At 47.0% G+C, this 18,437-nt stretch overlaps 1 protein-coding gene across 1 annotated transcript in view; it reads right to left on the minus strand.

Moving 5' to 3' along the window:
- LOC147455896 (uncharacterized) overlaps positions 1-18,437 on the minus strand; it is a 152,356-nt gene that overhangs the window by 19,874 nt on the left and 114,045 nt on the right. The window contains exons 15-16 of the mRNA XM_086514524.1: positions 10,057-10,162; positions 9,822-9,967 (exon numbers count right to left, since the gene is read on the minus strand). Of these exons, the coding sequence (XP_086370650.1) occupies positions 9,822-9,967; positions 10,057-10,162 (252 nt within the window). The remainder of the gene's footprint in view (positions 1-9,821; positions 9,968-10,056; positions 10,163-18,437) is intronic.

Genomic DNA, 18,437 nt, shown 5'->3' on the forward strand with positions numbered 1-18,437 from the left:
CTATGGGCACCCCCATCTCCTGCAATCTGTGCATCGATTGAGCTCTCGGTACCGGGTCAAATGCTTTGCGGAATTCCACAAAGCTACAATAAATCCGTCTCCCATGTGACCTGCCCTCCTCAATGATGGCTCTGAGTGTCAGAATATGATCATGAGTGGATAAACCCCTCCTAAAATCGGCATGGCCCTTTGCTCGTACACCCTCACCCTCTGCCCAATTACTCGACTGCTGCTCAAGAATGGATGCATACAACCGTGCCAATGTGTGCCCAACCATAATAGTGCGGTAATTCCCAAGCTCTGTAGGATCACTTGCCTTGAAGATAGGCACAATAGTAGACAACCTCCAAGTCTCAAGTAATCCCTCACACATGGCATGATTGAACAACACTGCAAGAACCTCTACCAGCAAATCTCTAGCATGTATAAAGTGCTCTGCTACTAGATCATCATGATCATATGCCCTGCTTGTCCTCATCCTATCAATGGCTCTCTTTACCATCTCAGTGGTAAAGTAGGTGCTGGAAGGTGGGCATGGCTCTGTAGGATCTCGAAGGGGGTCCTGCCAAGGAGCTCTATATAACGATGTCGGATACTCGCCCCACGCATCAGGAGAAGTAATCAGTGGGGGAGGGGAGTGCTCATGAAAGAATCGCCATGCCTCTCCTGAGTCTCTACTCAGGAATAGTTGATACAAGTCTCGCTCCATCTGGGCCAAATAAGCTCGTTTCTTCCGTCGCACAAGGCATCGGGAAGCAATCCAAGACTGTCTATAAGTGATGACTTGAAACCGGCCCGTAGGGCAGTGGACTTTGGCTTTCACCCGAGATTCTTTACTTTAGACACACACACAGAGCACTTCGCAAGGGTAACCTGTAACGGGGATTAACACCTAAGTACACACACGGCTCGGAAGCTAGAATGCTCCGAGCAGACGCCGCCAACCTGTAGGCCCCAAAATTGGCGCTCCTTTCGGTATTTCTTTATTCTTTAACAGAGGGAATAAAACCTGAGATCTCCTACGAGCTGCCCCTCACAATCTAGGCTAAGAAACACCTGTTCTGGCCCGATTTCGGCAACATAACTGTACTAGGACGCTTCACAATCAGTATCCCCACGCAATAGATGACTTTCCCGATGCATACGGACACTTTGCAAAACCTGGCGAGAATCTGCAGCACGCTGAATTCTCTGTTTTCTGCCCCAAAAATGCGTCAGTTCACCTGTACAGCGGTCCCCTCACGTCCCCGAACCTCCAGAGGGTATTAGGTCTGTTTAGGGCCAAAACCCTAAACCTGCAATAATACACAGCAGGCTGTAATTCCCTGTTTTGGGCTCCGTTTCGCGTGCCGATCGCATCTGTAGCAAGACCTCGAGCTCCCGCACCTGTAGGGCTACTTGCCCTTTGAATCGGACGAGATTTCTCACGTGAAACCTCTCCGAATTCACCTGTACCTGCGGGGGATCAGCCGCTAGCTAATCCAATACCTATGTAAGAGGCTCTTGCCTCGGCAATCGCGCATGAACCCACATAACTGTACATTGGTCAAATGAAAAGCCCACTAGAGGGACATAACATACTGCTCATAGGGGAGAGAGAGAGCAGTGCGTAGCGTGCAGGGCATCACTCCTGGCACCGTACTGTACATAAGGGGGAAAGGAAGCACTCCATAGCTCTTAACTTGTGACAGAGAGCAAATGAGGCCTCTTCCCAGCTTAAAAATCAACGCCTGCAGGAGGAAAGTGCATGAAAAATTGACACTTGGCGCATTTACAAGCATTTTCTTGTTTCGGGTTCGCTGCTTAAAAATCTCCCGACTGGTCGCCCAGTTGACTTCGCGGCAGAGTTGTAAAGTGTTCCCCTAGTCATACCGGAGGTAATGACACGAACACATTTCTTAGCCAAAATAGTAGTTCCCTCAATTTTAGGGAATGATTCCGTTGGGCTCCCTGTGGTCATCTGACCATCTATCCTCATTGGGACCACATCCAAAAGTGCAATGTGGCCCAACTGTCGGATACTTTTTGTTGGTAGTCACACCTTGACTTTAGGCCTTTATTGAGTTCACTTCCTAGTATCCACCAACTTGCTAAGTGCGACGGGGGCACCTATATGATCTTGCTCTGAGCCTAGACATCCTCTTACCATACGAATTTCAGTGCCGACCACTACCCATCTGCGGGTAAAACTACCGTTCACATTGGCCATGCAATGTCCGACCGTTTGCTACTTCAAGAAGAGGGTCTCAAAAATAAAACAACCCATTGGAAAGAAACCAACAACTAAAGTTAGCAATTGCCATGTCCTCGTGACATAGTTAACAGTTGCCACGTCCCCGTGACATACCCCCCTCTTGAAATCGCAAACGTCCTCGATTGCATACCATAAAGACACGCCACTGATGATCTTGTGCTATCAACACTCTTTTATCATCGCATGTATCCGCAAGAAAGGTCATAACACATAGATACAAATGACTTAATGAGACCTTCATACTTTTGTCATTCCCATCTATTACACTGAATTTATATGTACATTTGGTGTACTAGCTCTATCATTACCCCTCCTTTGCACACGTTGGGTTGGGGCATAAGTACGCTGTAACGCAAAGGCTTCAAGGTAAAGCTGCAATACATTTGGTGACTCTAACAGTTTATGCTCTTCCATCCACTTTGCATCCATACGCGGATAGTTCTTGAACTTCACCAAATAGCGTCTTGCAACTTGTCCTTTAACTTCTCTGTCCTTATGTGCCAATACTTGCTCAAGTACCAGGATCTCATCAAGTTCCTCAACTTCTAGTTGATCCTCATCTGGCATATCTTCTGGCACATCACCCACAAAGGGTCTTAGAAGACTCACATGAAACGCATTATGAATCTTCCATGCATCAGGCAATTTCAGCTTGTAAGCCACATTGCTGATCTTGTCAAGCACTTGAAAAGGCCCATAATAACGCATGCTAAGCTTAGGAAATAGCCGTTCCTTGCCCTTCATCTTCTTTAACCTTGCCTTTTCGAACCTTATCAGGACCCAATCACCAAGTGATAACAGCAATTCACGACGGTGACGATCAGCAGCCTTTTTTTGCTTTGCCTAAGGGAACTTTAATTTTCTTATACATCTCATCCATGTTCTCAACATATCAATCTGCCTCAAAGATCTTGTCCTTTGTATGCAAAATGGGAGGAACCTTTTTGCCGCCTTCAACAATCTCAAAAGGTGCCTTGCCTGTAGACGAATGCACCATATTATTGTATGCACACTCAAGCATAGGCAAATATTGTTCCCACTTGCCCTTATTATCTGACACATAGCATTTCAACAGATCTAAGACAGTAGAATTAGCCTCTTCTGACTGTCCATCAGTTTGTGGATGAAACGAAGACGAGAACTTGAGCGTAGTGCCCATGTTCTCAACAATCCTCTCCAGAACAAACTGGTCATGCGAGGATCACGATCAGTGATAATCGATTGTGGCGTACCATGGTACTTAAACACATTGTACATAAACAAGAGTGCCATCCGATCAGATTTTATCTTCTTCCTGACATGGATAAAATGGGCCTGCTTGCTGAACCTGCAAATAATGGTCCATATACCATCATTCCTTGTTGGTGTTCTTGGAAGGTCAAAGATGAAGTCCATAGCAATGCTTTCCCATGGCTTATCCGGAATCGGCAGTGGTTGTAACAACCCTGGTGCCTTTTTCCTGTCAAACTTGACCTTTTGGCAAATTATGCTTGCTCGCACAAAGGCATCCACATCTCTCCTCAAGGTAGGCCAATGGAAGAATGTCTCTACTGCTTTAACTGTCGCATCAATGCCACGATGCCCTGCATATGGTGGGACATGACTCTCTTCCATGACCTTATGTCGCAGTGGCCTAGTGACACAAAGTCTGCCATGCATCATCATAAAACCATCTCTGAGGAGGTAGTGCTCGTGATGTTGCCCCTCTTGTAATTGTTCAAAGATCCTTGCAAAATCTTCATCACCAGTATACTGTTTCTTCATGTCATCTAGCTCATGATGATATGGAATTGACAAAGCTGAAATTTGTGGCTTTCTTGATAACGCATCAACCACAACATTCTGCTTGCCTTCCACATGCATAATCTGGAAGTGGAACATGGAAAGAATGTTTGCCCATCGCATATGCTTTTCGGATAACTTTGACTGTGTCAAGAAGTATCGCAAGGTCTTATGATCTATTTGGACAACAAAATCAGCACCTAAGAGGTAGTGCTTCCAGCTAGAAAGTGCATGTATCACGGCCAAGAGCTCTTTTTCATAGACTTGCATAGTCCTCTCTGGCCCTTGCAAAATTCGGCTTTCATAAGCTACTACCCGTCCATCTTGCATTAGCATTACTCCGATGCTACTGCCACACGCGTCACACTGTACCACAAATGACTTCTTGAGATCTGGCAAAACAATAACTGGATCTGAAGTCAACTTTTCCTTTAAGAGACTAAAAGCTAAAATCTCGTTTTGGCTCCATCTGAAAGTGACCTCTTTCTTTTGCAAAGTGTGAAGAGGCGATGCTATCTCTGCAAAATTTCTGATCAATCTTCTAAAGTAGGAACACAATTCCAAGAAGCTTCTCACATCGTGCACAGTCTTCAAGTCTGGCCATGTCTTGATAGCTTCGACCTTTGCGGGATCCATTCTAACACCATCCTTTGAGACTAGTGGCCAAGAAAGTGGAACTCTTCGAGGAAGAATTCACTTTTCTTAGAATTGACAAGTAACCTGTGGTGGCTGCGCAGCTCTTCGAACACAATGGTCAAGTGACACCTATGCTCCTCTTCATTCTTCGAATACACTATCATATCATCGAAGAACGTCCCAACAAACTATTGATGCGAGCGGAAATCCGGTCCAACATTCTGTTGAACGTGGCAGGAGCATTTGTTAGCCGAAATGGCATCACTAGAAACTCATAGAGACCAAATGTCGTTCTATACGCAGTCTTATGCACATCCTCTGGCCTTATACGAATCTGATGGTACCCACTCTTAAGGTCTATCTTGCTGAAAATTGCAGCACCCTCTAAACGATCGAGAATATCACCAATTCTAGGAATAGGAACCTATTCTTGATGGTATTCTTATTCAACGCACGGTAATCAATACACATGCGCCATGAGCCATCCTTCTTCTGCACTAGGAGCACTAGGGAACAAAAGGGTGAAGAACTAGGCTGAATCAGCCCCTTCTCTAATAACTCCTCAATCTGGCCCATAATCTCTTTCTGTTGCGCCGCACTAACCCTGTAGGGAGATCTATTTGGTGGGCTACACCCTGGCACCAAATCTACCCGATGGTCCTCAGGTCTCTCTGGCGGCAATTGTGACGGTAATGAATAAGAAAAACAGTCACTAAATTTTTGCAAAAATGCTGCCTTTCTTTATCTAACACAGATAAATTTGACTGATCACTATCTGAGACATCATGTGCAAAAATCAAGTACACAGAAAGATGATTCTTTATTACAGAAGTGATAGCAGAAGCAGATACAATAGGGACTGACTCTCCTCTAAGCTTTACATCCAAGATGTGAGTTTTGCCCCTATGCTGTACAGTGATCTTTTTGTTGTAGGCATCCAAGACTCCATGCACTCGGAATATCCACGGGATTCCCAACAAGGCGTCACAACCTTCCAGCGGCATGATGTAGAACTCTTCTGTGTCCAAATACAACTGAATACGCAGACGAAGTTTTCCAATGATGAGAGTAACACACTCTGAGTGGCCAGGATATGCTAACCCTGCCTCTGCTGTGTACCCCATCTCTTCAGCTCTGATGCCCAGCTTCATAGCTAACTCTGGTGAGATAAAGTTGGCTTTGGCACCTGGATCAAAGAAGATGAGTGCCGTCTGATTGATTCCTAACTTTACCCCATGCCCTGCATAACTCACTGGCATCTGTGCTGGGCCTGTCACCCACCATGTCTGGCACTAAACCTGCCGTGGGTTTAAGCTTCTTGCCTTTCTGGTCGTCTTTATCCTCTGAGTCAGCTGGTCTTTTCCTTTGTGGACAATTGATAGCAAAGTGACCAAGCTGCTCGCATATAAAGCATTTGTTCTCAGCCATTAGGACCTTCTTTTCCTCGAGCAACTTGCGCACAAAAGGCTTCCTTTTCTGTTTCTTTGCCTGCGCTCCAGAAGTCCCGGCTGAATCCTTGTCTTTGGTGGCCTTTTCTGACCCCTGTGACGCATCAGGAGCCGTTTTCACAAAGGGCTTCTTCGCTGAATTTTTCTTTTGCTGCCCTCCTTTGTCGTTGCTAGGAAATCCACTATCCTCTCCTTTCAACAAGGCAAGACCAGTGTTCGCAACTTCCATAAGCTGAGTGAGGGTAGCCACTCTGTTCTTTGTACAATAATCACGAAGCCCTTTAGGCAACCCACAACAATACTTCTCTATCTGCTCTGTCAATGGCACAAATCTGTAGGAGGTCACTGAGAGTAACGCTTTACAAAACCTCCTATTGTACTCCAGCAAGCTCTTGCACGAAGCTGAAGTAAGCTGGTGCCAATCTGTCATGACGTCGACTTCAAATTCATTTGACAGCCAAGCAGATGCAGACACTTGCTTGAAGTAAACCCAAGTGGCGGGTGCCTGTCCTTGCATTAACAATGTCGTCCACCATGTAAGCGCATTGTCCTTTAAGAAAGTGGCAACTTTCTTGACCTTTGAGGCCTCTGTAAAATTCCCTCCCGCATAAGCTGTATCAAACTGCTGGAGGAAGGTAAGAGCCTTCGTCTTATCCTCGAAACCACTGAAGGTACTGAACTTTACAGCTGCACCACCTTCTTTGTAAGCCTTCGGCTTCTCTAGTGCCCCCGAGTTGTCATAAGGGATGGTTTGCAACATGGGCACTGTAGTAGGCATGATGGGCACATCTTGGCCATTCACATTTTGCGTCAGAGGTGTGATATCTGGCTGCTGTCCAGAAAAACCAGCCATGCCAAAATGACCCTCTAGCATAACCAGCCATATTTTGGAACACTGATCCACCCCCAAAATACCAAGGATGTACCGTGGGTGGTGAAAAAACTGGGTGCGGTGCATAGCCTGGTATCCAGTTCCCTGTCCATTCTAAACAGCATGCTCGCTCTGAAAGGTGGCGGGCTGAATTGGCATAACCTATGGAATAGGCGTTCTAGCCACCTGTTCAAGCACGGGAGGAACCTGTTTTGGAGCCCCTGACTCCGCAACATGCGAGTGTTCCCTATCCTCCTGAGCCGCATGAAGTACCTGGGCTTGAGCCTCAACAAGCTCCATCCGCGGCGTAGGTTGCCTATTTTGCTATTGCACTGGTGGCGCTTGCAAGAACTCCATAAACCTTGGATTCTGCATCAGCTGCGAAAAGACATTCACCGCGGCAACTAATTGAGTCTTGAATGCATCATCCTCAAGTTGCCCAATCATAAAGCCCTGTACTATTGGAGGGACATTCACATTGATAGGAGGTACAGAGTGACGTGGCCCTCAGCTCTCGCCAATCTCGAAAACCATAGGGATCTCCTACCTGTCCTTTGAAGAGGAACCCTCTTCCATAATGCCCTTCCCCCTGTCAGCCATAGTGTAATCCCGTGTTCCTGCACTCTGTGTCTTTACCCAAAACAATCCAGGCTCACTCTTTAAGGAAAAAGTGATTGATGTCCCGGCAACGGAACCATGAAACCGGCCCGTAGGGCGGTGGACTTTGGCTTTCACCCGAAATTCTTTACTTTAGACACACACACAGAGCACTTTGCAAGGGTAACCTGTAATAGGGAATAACACCTAGGTACACACACGGCTCGGAAGCTAGAATGCTCCGAGCAGACGCCGACAACCTGTAGGCCCCAAAATTGGCACCCCTTTCGGTATTTCTTTATTCTTTAACAGAGGGAATAAAACTTGTGATCTCCTACGAGCTGCCCCGCACAATCTAGGCTAAGAAACACCTGTTCTGGCCTGATTTCGGCAACATAACTATACTACGACGCTTCACAGTCAGTATCCCCACGCAATAGATGACTTTCCCGACGCATACGGACACTGTGCAAAACCTGGCGAGAATCTACAGCGCGCTGAATTCTCTGTTTTCTGCACCGAAAATACGCCAGTTCACCTGTACAACTGTCACCTCGCGTCCCCGAACCTCCTGGGGGTATTAGGGTCCGTTTAGGGCCGAAACCCTAAACCTGCAAAAATACACAGCAGGCTGTAATTCCCTGTTTTGGGCTCCGTTTCGCGTGCCGGTCGCATCTGTAGCAAGACCTCGAGCCGCCGCACCTGTAGGGCTACTTGCCCTTTGAATCGGACGAGATTTCTCATGTGAAACCTCTCCGAATTCACCTGTACCTACGGGGGATCAGCCGCTCGCTAATCCAGTACCTGTGCAAGAGGCTCTTGCCTCGGCAATCGCGCATGAACCCACATAACTGTATATTGGTCAAATGAAAAGCCCACTAGAGGGGCATAACATACTGCTCACGAGAGAGAGAGAGAGAGAGAGAGAGAGAGAGAGAGAGAGAGATCAGTGCGTAGCGTGCAGGGCATCACTCCTGGCACCGCACTGTACATAAGCGGGAAAGGAAGCACTCCATAGCTCTTAACCTATGATGACAGAGAGCAAATGAGGCCTCTTCCCAGCTTAAAAAATCAGCACCCTTTTTTCTGTAGGAGGAAAGTGCATGAAAAATTGACACTTGGCGCATTTACAAGCATTTTCCCGTTTCGGGTTCGCCGCTTAAAAATCTCCCGACTGGTCGCGGATACTTTCTGTTGGTAGTCACACCTTGACTTTAGGCCTTTATTGAGTTCACTTCCTAGTATCCACCAACTTGCTAAGTGCGACGGGGGGACCTATATGATCTTGCTCTGAGCCTAGACATCCTCTTACTATACGAATTCCAGTGCCGACCACTACCCATCTGCGGGTGAAACTACTGTTCACATTGGCCATGCAATGTCCGACCGTTTGCTACTTCAAGAAGAGGGTCTCAAAATTAAAACAAAACCCATTGGAAAGAAACCAACAACTAAAGTTAGCAGTTGCCACGTCCTCGTGACATAGTTAACAGCTGCCACGTCCCCGTGACATGACTCCTAAAAGAAGATCTCTCTGGAGCTGGGCTCTCATCTCTCTGCACTCCCCATCATACCAACTATTTTGGGGCATGCTTCCAGAATGTCGCCTCCGACCTGGCTGAGTGTGTGGGTATGCCTCTGCTGTGCACCATGCAGTGTCTCAGTCAGTAAAGTGGTGCACTCCTCCACTGAGAGACCAAGACTAGTTGTGCATAGACGGCTATAGATCTCCTCTGTATAAACCGAGTCAGTCTCTGGTGTAATGTTATAACGGGTATGTGACCTGCCTCCTGATGTCTGGGCTGTACTATACTGAAATGAAACGGACAATGTCTGATTCACTGCTACATCCTGAAATACAAGGAATAAAGCTCGGATGTGCCATAACATAGTCCACTATACTAGCCCCGTGTCTGTGTGGAAAGCATGTGAAACCGGCTGCTCCAGGAAATCGTTGTAAGCCATTAAGTATGGCTAACCCATGTGTGGTCGTCATCTCCGTGAGGTATCTCCCATACTCCGTCTGCTCTCTATCATATGAGCATCTGTCAAGCCCCAAGTCACCTACATCCAGCTCTCTAAGCATCTCATCTGAAGTGTCCTAGAAGGCTGTCTGAGAGTTGTGAGAAGATGAAATGAAATGTTATATGAACGTGAGAGCATGAGAGAGAGAGAGAGAGAGAGAGAGAGAGAGAGAGAGAGAGAGAGAGAGAGAGAGAGAGAGAGAGAGAACCTGCATCTCATGGGCATCGCTAAATAAGTTCCACTTCTCAATTCGTTTCAAAGCCTCTGCTGCCTTTTTTTTATGCACTTCTTCAGAGTCTGATGCCTCCAGATTTTTCAACTCTTCCTTCAAATCTTGGAGCCTTTCCTCAAGCTCTGCAAACTCAACAGAAATATTTGTAAGAACCACTAAGCGACCTGCAGAAAAGATGGATCACAATTAAACACAATTAATAAAGGTGCACCGTCACATAGGGTGACTTTGATTCGTCTCCCTTCACAATGCCTTTGAGAGAAAATCTCATATATGTCGATCTCAGCGAGTAGTGTATCAATGATATGGGGGTCTCCCTACAGAAACACAATTTTGGCATGAATCAGGAACAAAATTTAACCTGTTTCCTAATATTTCACCTTGAACAAGTTGTTAACCAGATTAACAAGACATTGCTCCAACCATAATAATGCTAATTGTCTTGACATCAAAGCTCTCAAAGTGTACATTTGATGCAAGGACACACCTTTTAAATGTCCTCATATACAAAAAAAATTAGCACGCTTGTTAGATGCACACACAAGTGCAACAACGAACCCAGAAAAATAAATCACAAATAGATACCCGTGCACATACACACAAAACACATGCAGGAAAAGCAAAGCAGAAAGAATTAACCATTTTTAAAAATATAGGCAGGAAACAGAGAAAGAGAACTAAAAGAATCGAAGAAGCAAATGGAAAACCAGAAAGGGGAAGTTCTTTTTTTTTCTGGAGAGGGGCGGTGGTGGGGTTGTTTTATTCCCATAATTGAGGTTATGCCGTTGGAAGGTGGTAATGTGCTGTTTGGGATGCCCCGCTACCACCAAAAAAAAGTTGCTATGGTACATAGAAAAAAGGCTCATGTGCTTGACATTAATCTAAAAGGCGAGTCGTTTCCGCTTTTGTTGTTTCTACTGTAATGAAAATCGTCTTTCTGCGAGCTTGGTTTTGCAAACGATAAGAGCAGATGAAGTTGATTCTAGTTAGTACTTTGTCAGCAATAAAGGACAAATTTCTTGAATTCTTTCAGTAATTGATTTTCCAAGTCTTTGCCAGGGAGGTTACCTCCTAAAAAGCCAAAGGATCACGCCATAGAACTAGTGCCAGGCAGTCGTCCACCACATAGGCCACCATGCAGGGTTAGCACAGCCCAACAAAAAGACATTATAAGTCCGTGAATGATCTTTTAGAGAAGGGGCTGTTTCAGGCCCGTTCTTCTCCCTTCTGTTCATCCATGTCCCTAGTACAGAAAACGGATGGTTATGGTGCATGTGCATAGGTTACCGTGCATGAAAACAAGAATACTATCAAGAAAGGGTTCCCATACCGAGGATTGGTTATATGCTTGACCACCTAGAATAGGCATCTATATTCAGCAGGATAGATTTAAAAAGTGGATACCATCAAATATGCACAAAAAGATGAGCATAGTCTACGTTTAGAACAACATTTGGACTACTCCATAAGTTTCTTGTCATGTCCTTTGGCCTTGTGAATGCTCCTGCCACTTTGAATCCAATGATGGATGGATCTTTCATCCACACAGATTTCGTTGGCGCATTCTTTGATGACATGATTGTGTCCTCCAAGAGTGAAGAGAAACATAAGGAGCATCTAACTAAAATGTTTGATGAGCTACACAAGAATAGGTTGCTTGTTAATGGAAAGAAAAGTGAATTCTTCTTGGAAGAGATTCACTTTATCCGGCACATTGTTTTAAAGATTGGACGTGTATGGACCTTGCTAGAGTGGAAGCAATGAAGCGGTACATGATGTCCGAAGCTTTCTAGACTTATGTTCATCCTATAAAAGATTCATCCACCATTTTGCAAAGATTGCTTCACTATTTCATGCTTTACAATGGAGAGGAGTCACTTTCCAGTGGACCAACAAAGAGATTGCAAGCTCTTGAAAGAGAAGTTGACTCGAATCCAGTACTCATTCTACCAAATCTTAGAATGTCTTTTGTGGCACAATGTGACACATGTGGGGAGTATTATGAGAAATAGTTACTTGCAGTTATCCATGTTCGTTCTAGCTAGAAGCAATACTTGTTAGGTGCTGAGTTTATTGTCCAAACAGATCTTCAGACCATGAAGATCTCTTTCATTACGATGCATGGGAGACTTAGTGTAAGCAGTGCCAAAGGTACAACTTACAACCTTTAGCAGGGCCAGATAGATGACGGAAAAGCATTGCAATGGATCCTATCTTTGATCCTCCAAGCGCGCGAAGTTCAAACAGGCTATGATGAGATCTGGACTATCATATTCAGATTCTGTAAGCAAGCCCATTTCATTCCTCTGAGGAAGAAGATAAAACCAGATCATATGGCAAGATTGTTTATACAAAATATTTATAAGCACTATGGCATGACACAACCCATTGTTAGTGATCAAAACCCGAGGATGACGAGTCTCTTTTGGGAGAGGCTTGTTTAATAGCATGAGAACTGTCTTCAAGTTCTCATCTTCGTTTCAACCACAAACAAGTGGAAACTCAGAAGAGGCCTACAATTTTAAATCTACCAATGGATGAAAAATGGATGGAAGAGGTTCAATTAGTAGAGCCGCTACATGTTCTGCAACCTAGATGTTCCAACTTGAAACCTATAGTGACTTTGGTCCAATCATGCTTTGTAGAGCAAGGATCAAGATGCTAGATGCTCAAGAGGAGGGTAGTGGTGGTGCCTCTGCTTCTCATGTTCTGGCAATTTAAGTGCCATAGATATTAGTAATGCTCGACATTGTTGAGAACACAAAGTGACTTCTATCTTGTAAATACATGTGGTTTGGCCTCAAGTGAGGTGTTATTGACCCTTATGTGCGCTCAGAGGATTGTTATTCTGATTATCCCTCAAAGAAATTTGTTGTTAATATGTGGCTTGCTCTTTAGCCATATGGTCTTAAAATACAAGGTGTGGCCCAATCGATGGTGTCTGGATGACCTTTTAAATGTGGACAGGGCAGTTGCAAAGTTGAGTGTGAAATGCCTAAATGAGAGGACAACATTTGTTTTGGACATGAAAAGAACTATAAGATTCACTTGTCCAAGAGTTCCGAGGCTTCATTAATGGAAAGTGGGAAACATGGTAGAAGGAGACTTACTTGCATAACATGTCATCATGCAAGAAGCAAGGGGCAAGCTTAGGGGCACCTAAATCAGTTTTGGCTGATTTTAAGACTGATTTTAACAGATTTTGCAGGTTTAGGTCCTAAACCCTAGACCTGAAGTAGCTTGTCCACATGCACATAGGGTTAGATGTGCACATGACATCCCCTCCTTTTCAAGGTGAGGTACTGGTATCGAGCTACATGGCTGCCTTGCAGTCTGCCAACAACTCTGGGTAATCTCTGGAAAACTCTTCGCCGGCCCACTATGAGGCGTAGGTCGTGCAATACTTGAATTTCATGAAGGTGTGCAATGCTTGCTTCTCTGGGCCGCACCGAAAGCGACATAAAGTGATCTGTGGCGGCTTCAATGCTCCAACTATGTCTATGGACGTAGGTCCACCTTCTTCAAGAATGTCCGAGGAGGAAAATTCCTTAAACCACTTCCAACACAAAATGATGAACATACCCATTCCATGTAGAGTGATTGGAAAAATACTATGCCTCCTAAATGAGTGTGCATGCAATGTTGATGAACAAATGGATGGAGTGTCAAACCGTTCACCAATTACATGCAAATAGTGAGACTCAATCTTGACTTTTCGACCTAAACCTATCAACTATCGCAAATCACAATGGAAATGCCGATGCTTGATGGACAATCTTACTTGTGCTCTTTCTAAGACCGTGTCATGCCAAGGAAGAAACATGGAATAGTGATTGACAAAACGGACAACCGAAAAACAATGTGAATTCCTTGAATGCAAACTTTTTTTCTTTTCGAGAAGATCTGCATACATTCGTGCTCATCCGTGAGTGAATGAGGTGCATCGTACAATATGGCATGCCTGTGAAAAGGGAACACGTAAAGACGGTGACAAAAATACAAGAAACCGTCACGAATGAAACACTCAAATAATGCGTGCTGACTAATCATGCGAACACACAATACTTCCTGAGTGGGTTCATTTGACCTCGGCTCGAGAGCCAAGATCGGTGCTGCATGACTGATCGTATCTGCAATGAGGTTACCTTCACTAGAAAAAGCATCATGCAAACCATCATCCTTGCGAACAATCACATCTCTATCATGCAAAAAATGTGTGTCGTGCGTCGGAAAAGAAATGACCGAGAGAGTCTTCTTTTCTTGTTCTTGTTCGGGTTCCGTGCCATGTGTCTTTTCATGTTCTTTGTCATGCAACAAATCATGCTTCACTAGAATGAGACTACGTGTTTTATCCTCGTCCAAAACATAAGAGTGAGAGATTAGTGACATAGATGGAATCTTAGTGTCACATTGAAGAACCACGAGAGGTGCTCCTTCAACTACGAGACTGAGAGTGTTTTCTTTCCAACAAACTTGTTGATTATGACCTTTCAACCACTTAATGCCAAAAATCAAATTGTATCTTGAGAGAGGAGAAATCACAAACTTTCGACGAAAACGACATTTTGAATGGACACAATCACATAAGGACATTCATGCGTAAACGAAGAGTGCATGCCAAGAGCAAAACCAGAGGCCTTATTGGGATCAATGGGTCGAGCTTCGAGACGTGCGCTCTTCACGAGTGTCGCTAATAACATCATGCATACTACTAGAATCAAAGAAGACCACAATGCGTTGACCATTCACATAACCATAACAATGTATGAGAGATGCATCGGCATGATCGTGAGAAACTTGGAACACATTAGTGTGCTCTCTGAGTGCATTAATAGAAAATTTGTGGGTTCTTGAGGTGCGTTCTTAGGACAATCTCGTCTTATGTGACCCTTAGTGTGACATTGATAACATCTACCTTCCTTAGAATAAATGACTGGATCTTCTGCCATTATGTATCCTCCTATAATTCCTTATGCGGCTTTTTCATATGGGGTTAGCTTAGGTTTAGCTAAGCTAACCTACGCTAACCCCATATGGTGTTACTCTTAGATTCATTTTGAAAGTTCTTTTCCAAAGGATTATCAAAAGATTGGCTAGAAGAGTTACCATTCTTACCGTTCTGTGGGTTTTGAGGAGTCTGAGAGGTATTGTGAGAAGAATTGTTCTCCTTAGGCTTTCCTTTGTTGTGCTTCATCTCCTGTGTGAGAGTAATCGGTACCGCCTTGTTGAGATCTATTGGATCGAGTACTTCGACATCAAACTTGATATACTCGTCCAATCCATAAAGGAATGCCTCTTTGCGCTCATCATCCGATTTGCGTAATTGGGTGCCGAGCTGCAAAACATGATTAGAGAAAGACATAACTGGCATACCATTTTGCTTGAGACTGCGCCAATCGTCTATCAACCGCGGTAGGTATTGAGGTGGCATAAACCGCGCCTTGAGCTTGTCTTGGAAGTCGGCCCAATTGAAGGAAAGGGGCACGCCTTCTTTGGCTTCCTCTAGGTGCACGGTCAACTGTGCCTCTTGCCAAGCATGATACCAATTAATGGCATCACCGGTAAGATACATGGCTGCCGTCAAAACCTTGCTATTTCCTGTTTTCTTAGTTGTCGCAAAGTAAGCATTAAATTGATGCAACCAAGAATGAATAATAGTAGCATCCATCTTACCGTCATACTTACTGAACGTCAACTTTTCAGTGACGGGGTTGTTGGAATCCGCTTCTCGACTTGTGCTACCTAATGATTCGCCCATGTCCTTGAGTGGCCGCATTTCGACGTGAGTACCTGTAGGACCAACTCTTGCATGGGTTGGTCTCTTTACGCATCACGTTCTAATTTCCAAGGTCGCTTGTCTTTCTTCGGCTGCCAAGCACGCTTGCTCACACTCACGCTCCAAGGCTACCCTTCTTTCTTCAACCGCCAAGCGTGCTTGCTCATGCTCACAGTCCAAGGTTACCGTTCTTGCTTCAGCCGCCAAGCGTTCTTGCTCACGCTCACATTCCAAGGCTGCCGTTCTTGCTTCGGTTGCCAAGAGCGCTTGCTCATGCTCACGCTCACGCTCCAAGGCTATCCTTCTTTCTTCGCGCTCGCGATCCAAGTCTGCCTTTCTTTCTTCGCGCTCGCGATCCAAAATTTCCTTTCTTTCTTCGGCCGCCAAGCACGCTTGATCACGCTCGCGATCCAAGGTGGCGCGTTGCACCTCTTGTCGTAGCATCATGTCCATCATCGACTTGACCAAAGCGTCCATAGGATTTAGTGCAACCCGTGGCGTAGATGGATAAGGGGGAGGGCCGAAAAAAAATTCTCGTGGTGGGGAAAATTCTTCTTCACCACCTCCATGCTCATCACCTTCACGCAAAGTATCGATTCCGCTTCGGGTGATGACCATACACTGAGATCTTGGGTACTTAAGTTCTCAAGGAACTTTGGTTCTTGAGGTTCTTCGGTTCTTGAGTTCTTGAGTTCCTTAGATTGCAATCGGTGTTTGAGAAGGCTTTTCTCTTGCTCGACTCTTCCCTGCGAGCGCACCCCTTGGTGGCCTTGCGCTCACACCAAAGTTGCTTTTTCCCACCTCACGTCGATAGGCCGGCGACCAAGTGCACGATCCGCTCTCAATGAGTGAAAAGAGAAACAAGGGGAGGCCGACAAGTCTTTCTTTCTTGGGTTACCTATCACTCTTCAAAAACACGATTAGGAGTTGACACACCCAAGTGGACTTGGGTTACGTGCGACTGCAACAAGCAAAAAAATTCTTGTGGACTCGCTCGTTGAAACCCATGCACTACCGGACAAAAGCATCTGCCCTGACCACAAGGTAACGCTGGCTCGCTGTTGCTGCTGCTGCTACCTTCGCACGCCCCCGCCCCGCCCCCCCCCCCCCCCCCCCGCCCGCTGCCCTTATGCCTCGCTGCCTACCCCCGCGCTGCCTGCCAGCCTCTGCCGCCCCCTGCATGCCGACCCGCTGCCTGCCCCGCGCTGCCTTCTAACCACTGCCGCCCCCGTCACCCCCCCCTGCTGCTGCCGCCAGCGCTTCCACCTTCCCCAGCCCGCTCCACCACCCCCCCCCCCCCTCCCCACCCTCGGGCCCGTCTTCCTGCCCGCCTCGGTTTCTCCCCGTCAGCCCGCTCCACCCACCCCCCCCCCCCCCCCCCCCCCCCCCCCCCCCCCCCCTCCCCACCCTCGGGCCCGTCTTCCTGCCCGCCTCGGTTCCTCCCCGTCAGCCCTTGCAATTCGGCCTCTTCAGCATTGTTCAATTTTTGGGGGAGTGCTTTCTGCGCCTGATTGCAGCGTCCACCCGTCGACCTCTTCTTACGACACAACAGTAGACACAGATGGAGGCTCCAGCTTCGCCACAGAGGGACTCGCCAGAAGCCCCCTCGCCCGACCCCGCTGAGCCCACCATTCGACTTGCTCTCTCGTCGACAAAGCAAGTGAGCCTTGCCGCAGAGGTAGAGCGATTGCATGCGACTTCGGTTATCTGCAAGATTCTCAGCACCCGACCTAGCAGAGGAGAGCTGCGAGACCTTCTCCAGGCCCGCCTTCTCGCAGAGGTGGGCAAGATCTTGGATGTCTAGATTCTCGGACGGGGGTACTATCAGATCGAGTTTGAGACCTCGGAGATGGCGTCCAAGGTCATAGCTATGAGTCCACTGGCCATCCGAGCATCACGCGCCCACTTTCGACAGTGGCAACATGGTTTTGACCCGGCTTCGGATGTTCTAGTAGAGGAGGCAGACATCCCCATCTCAGTCTGCTTTCCGGGTTTACGGAGGGAGTACCTACCACTTCTTTCCAGCATCGGCTCCGCCATCGGGACTATCCTGGAGACACCTCGTACGGCAGCATCAATAGCTACCAAGGCAGCTGGCATCCCCTCAGTTCGAGTTTTGGTCAGAGATACCCACACGCTCCCGAAGGTCATTCTTTTGCCTCGGGTGAGTGGGGGTTGGTTTAGAAAGATTGTGGAGTACTCAGGCCTCCCAAACCAGTGCTTCATTTGCCAACAGATAGGCCACCTAGCGAAGCCCTGTCCACGGAGGAGGCCGCGACCCACACCACAGCCTCAGCCCCAACCTGCTAGGGCTGGCCCGCAGCCACAGTCAACGGCACAGCGCACAGATTCAAAGCCACCCTCCGAGCCTGGGGCTCCAGCGGAGGAGGGGTGGCAGCAGGCCCGTGGCCGTCGACGCCAGGGGCCACAGCGGTAGCCTGACACTCAGAGTGGCCCTCACGTTCCTACTCAGCAGCAGTGGGTTCCCACAGGGAACCGCTTTGGTCCTCTTGAGCAAGAGGAGACCCCTGCGCCAGCCTCCATCTCCGCTTCACCCTCGATAGCCCCCCCCCCCCGAGTTCCCCTCCTCTTCCTCATCCTCCCCTCCGCCTTCTGCTCCCGTCACCTCTCCACCTTGCCCCTCTACCTCTGTCGCCCCATCCCACCCCTCTTCTCCTCCGCTCCCCCCAGCTCCTTCTCCCCCCCCCCCCCCTCCTGCTCCAGTTCCACAGTCGACTCAGGAGACTGGTCCCTCTCCGGCGGCTAGGAGACCTCTTGGTAGCGCCTTTGCCACGAGTCGCCTAGCGAGAGAGGGT

This window comes from Adiantum capillus-veneris, chromosome 6 (genome assembly GCF_014529385.1).
Source record: "Adiantum capillus-veneris isolate H3 chromosome 6, ASM1452938v2, whole genome shotgun sequence".
Classification (NCBI taxonomy): domain Eukaryota; kingdom Viridiplantae; phylum Streptophyta; class Polypodiopsida; order Polypodiales; family Pteridaceae; genus Adiantum; species Adiantum capillus-veneris.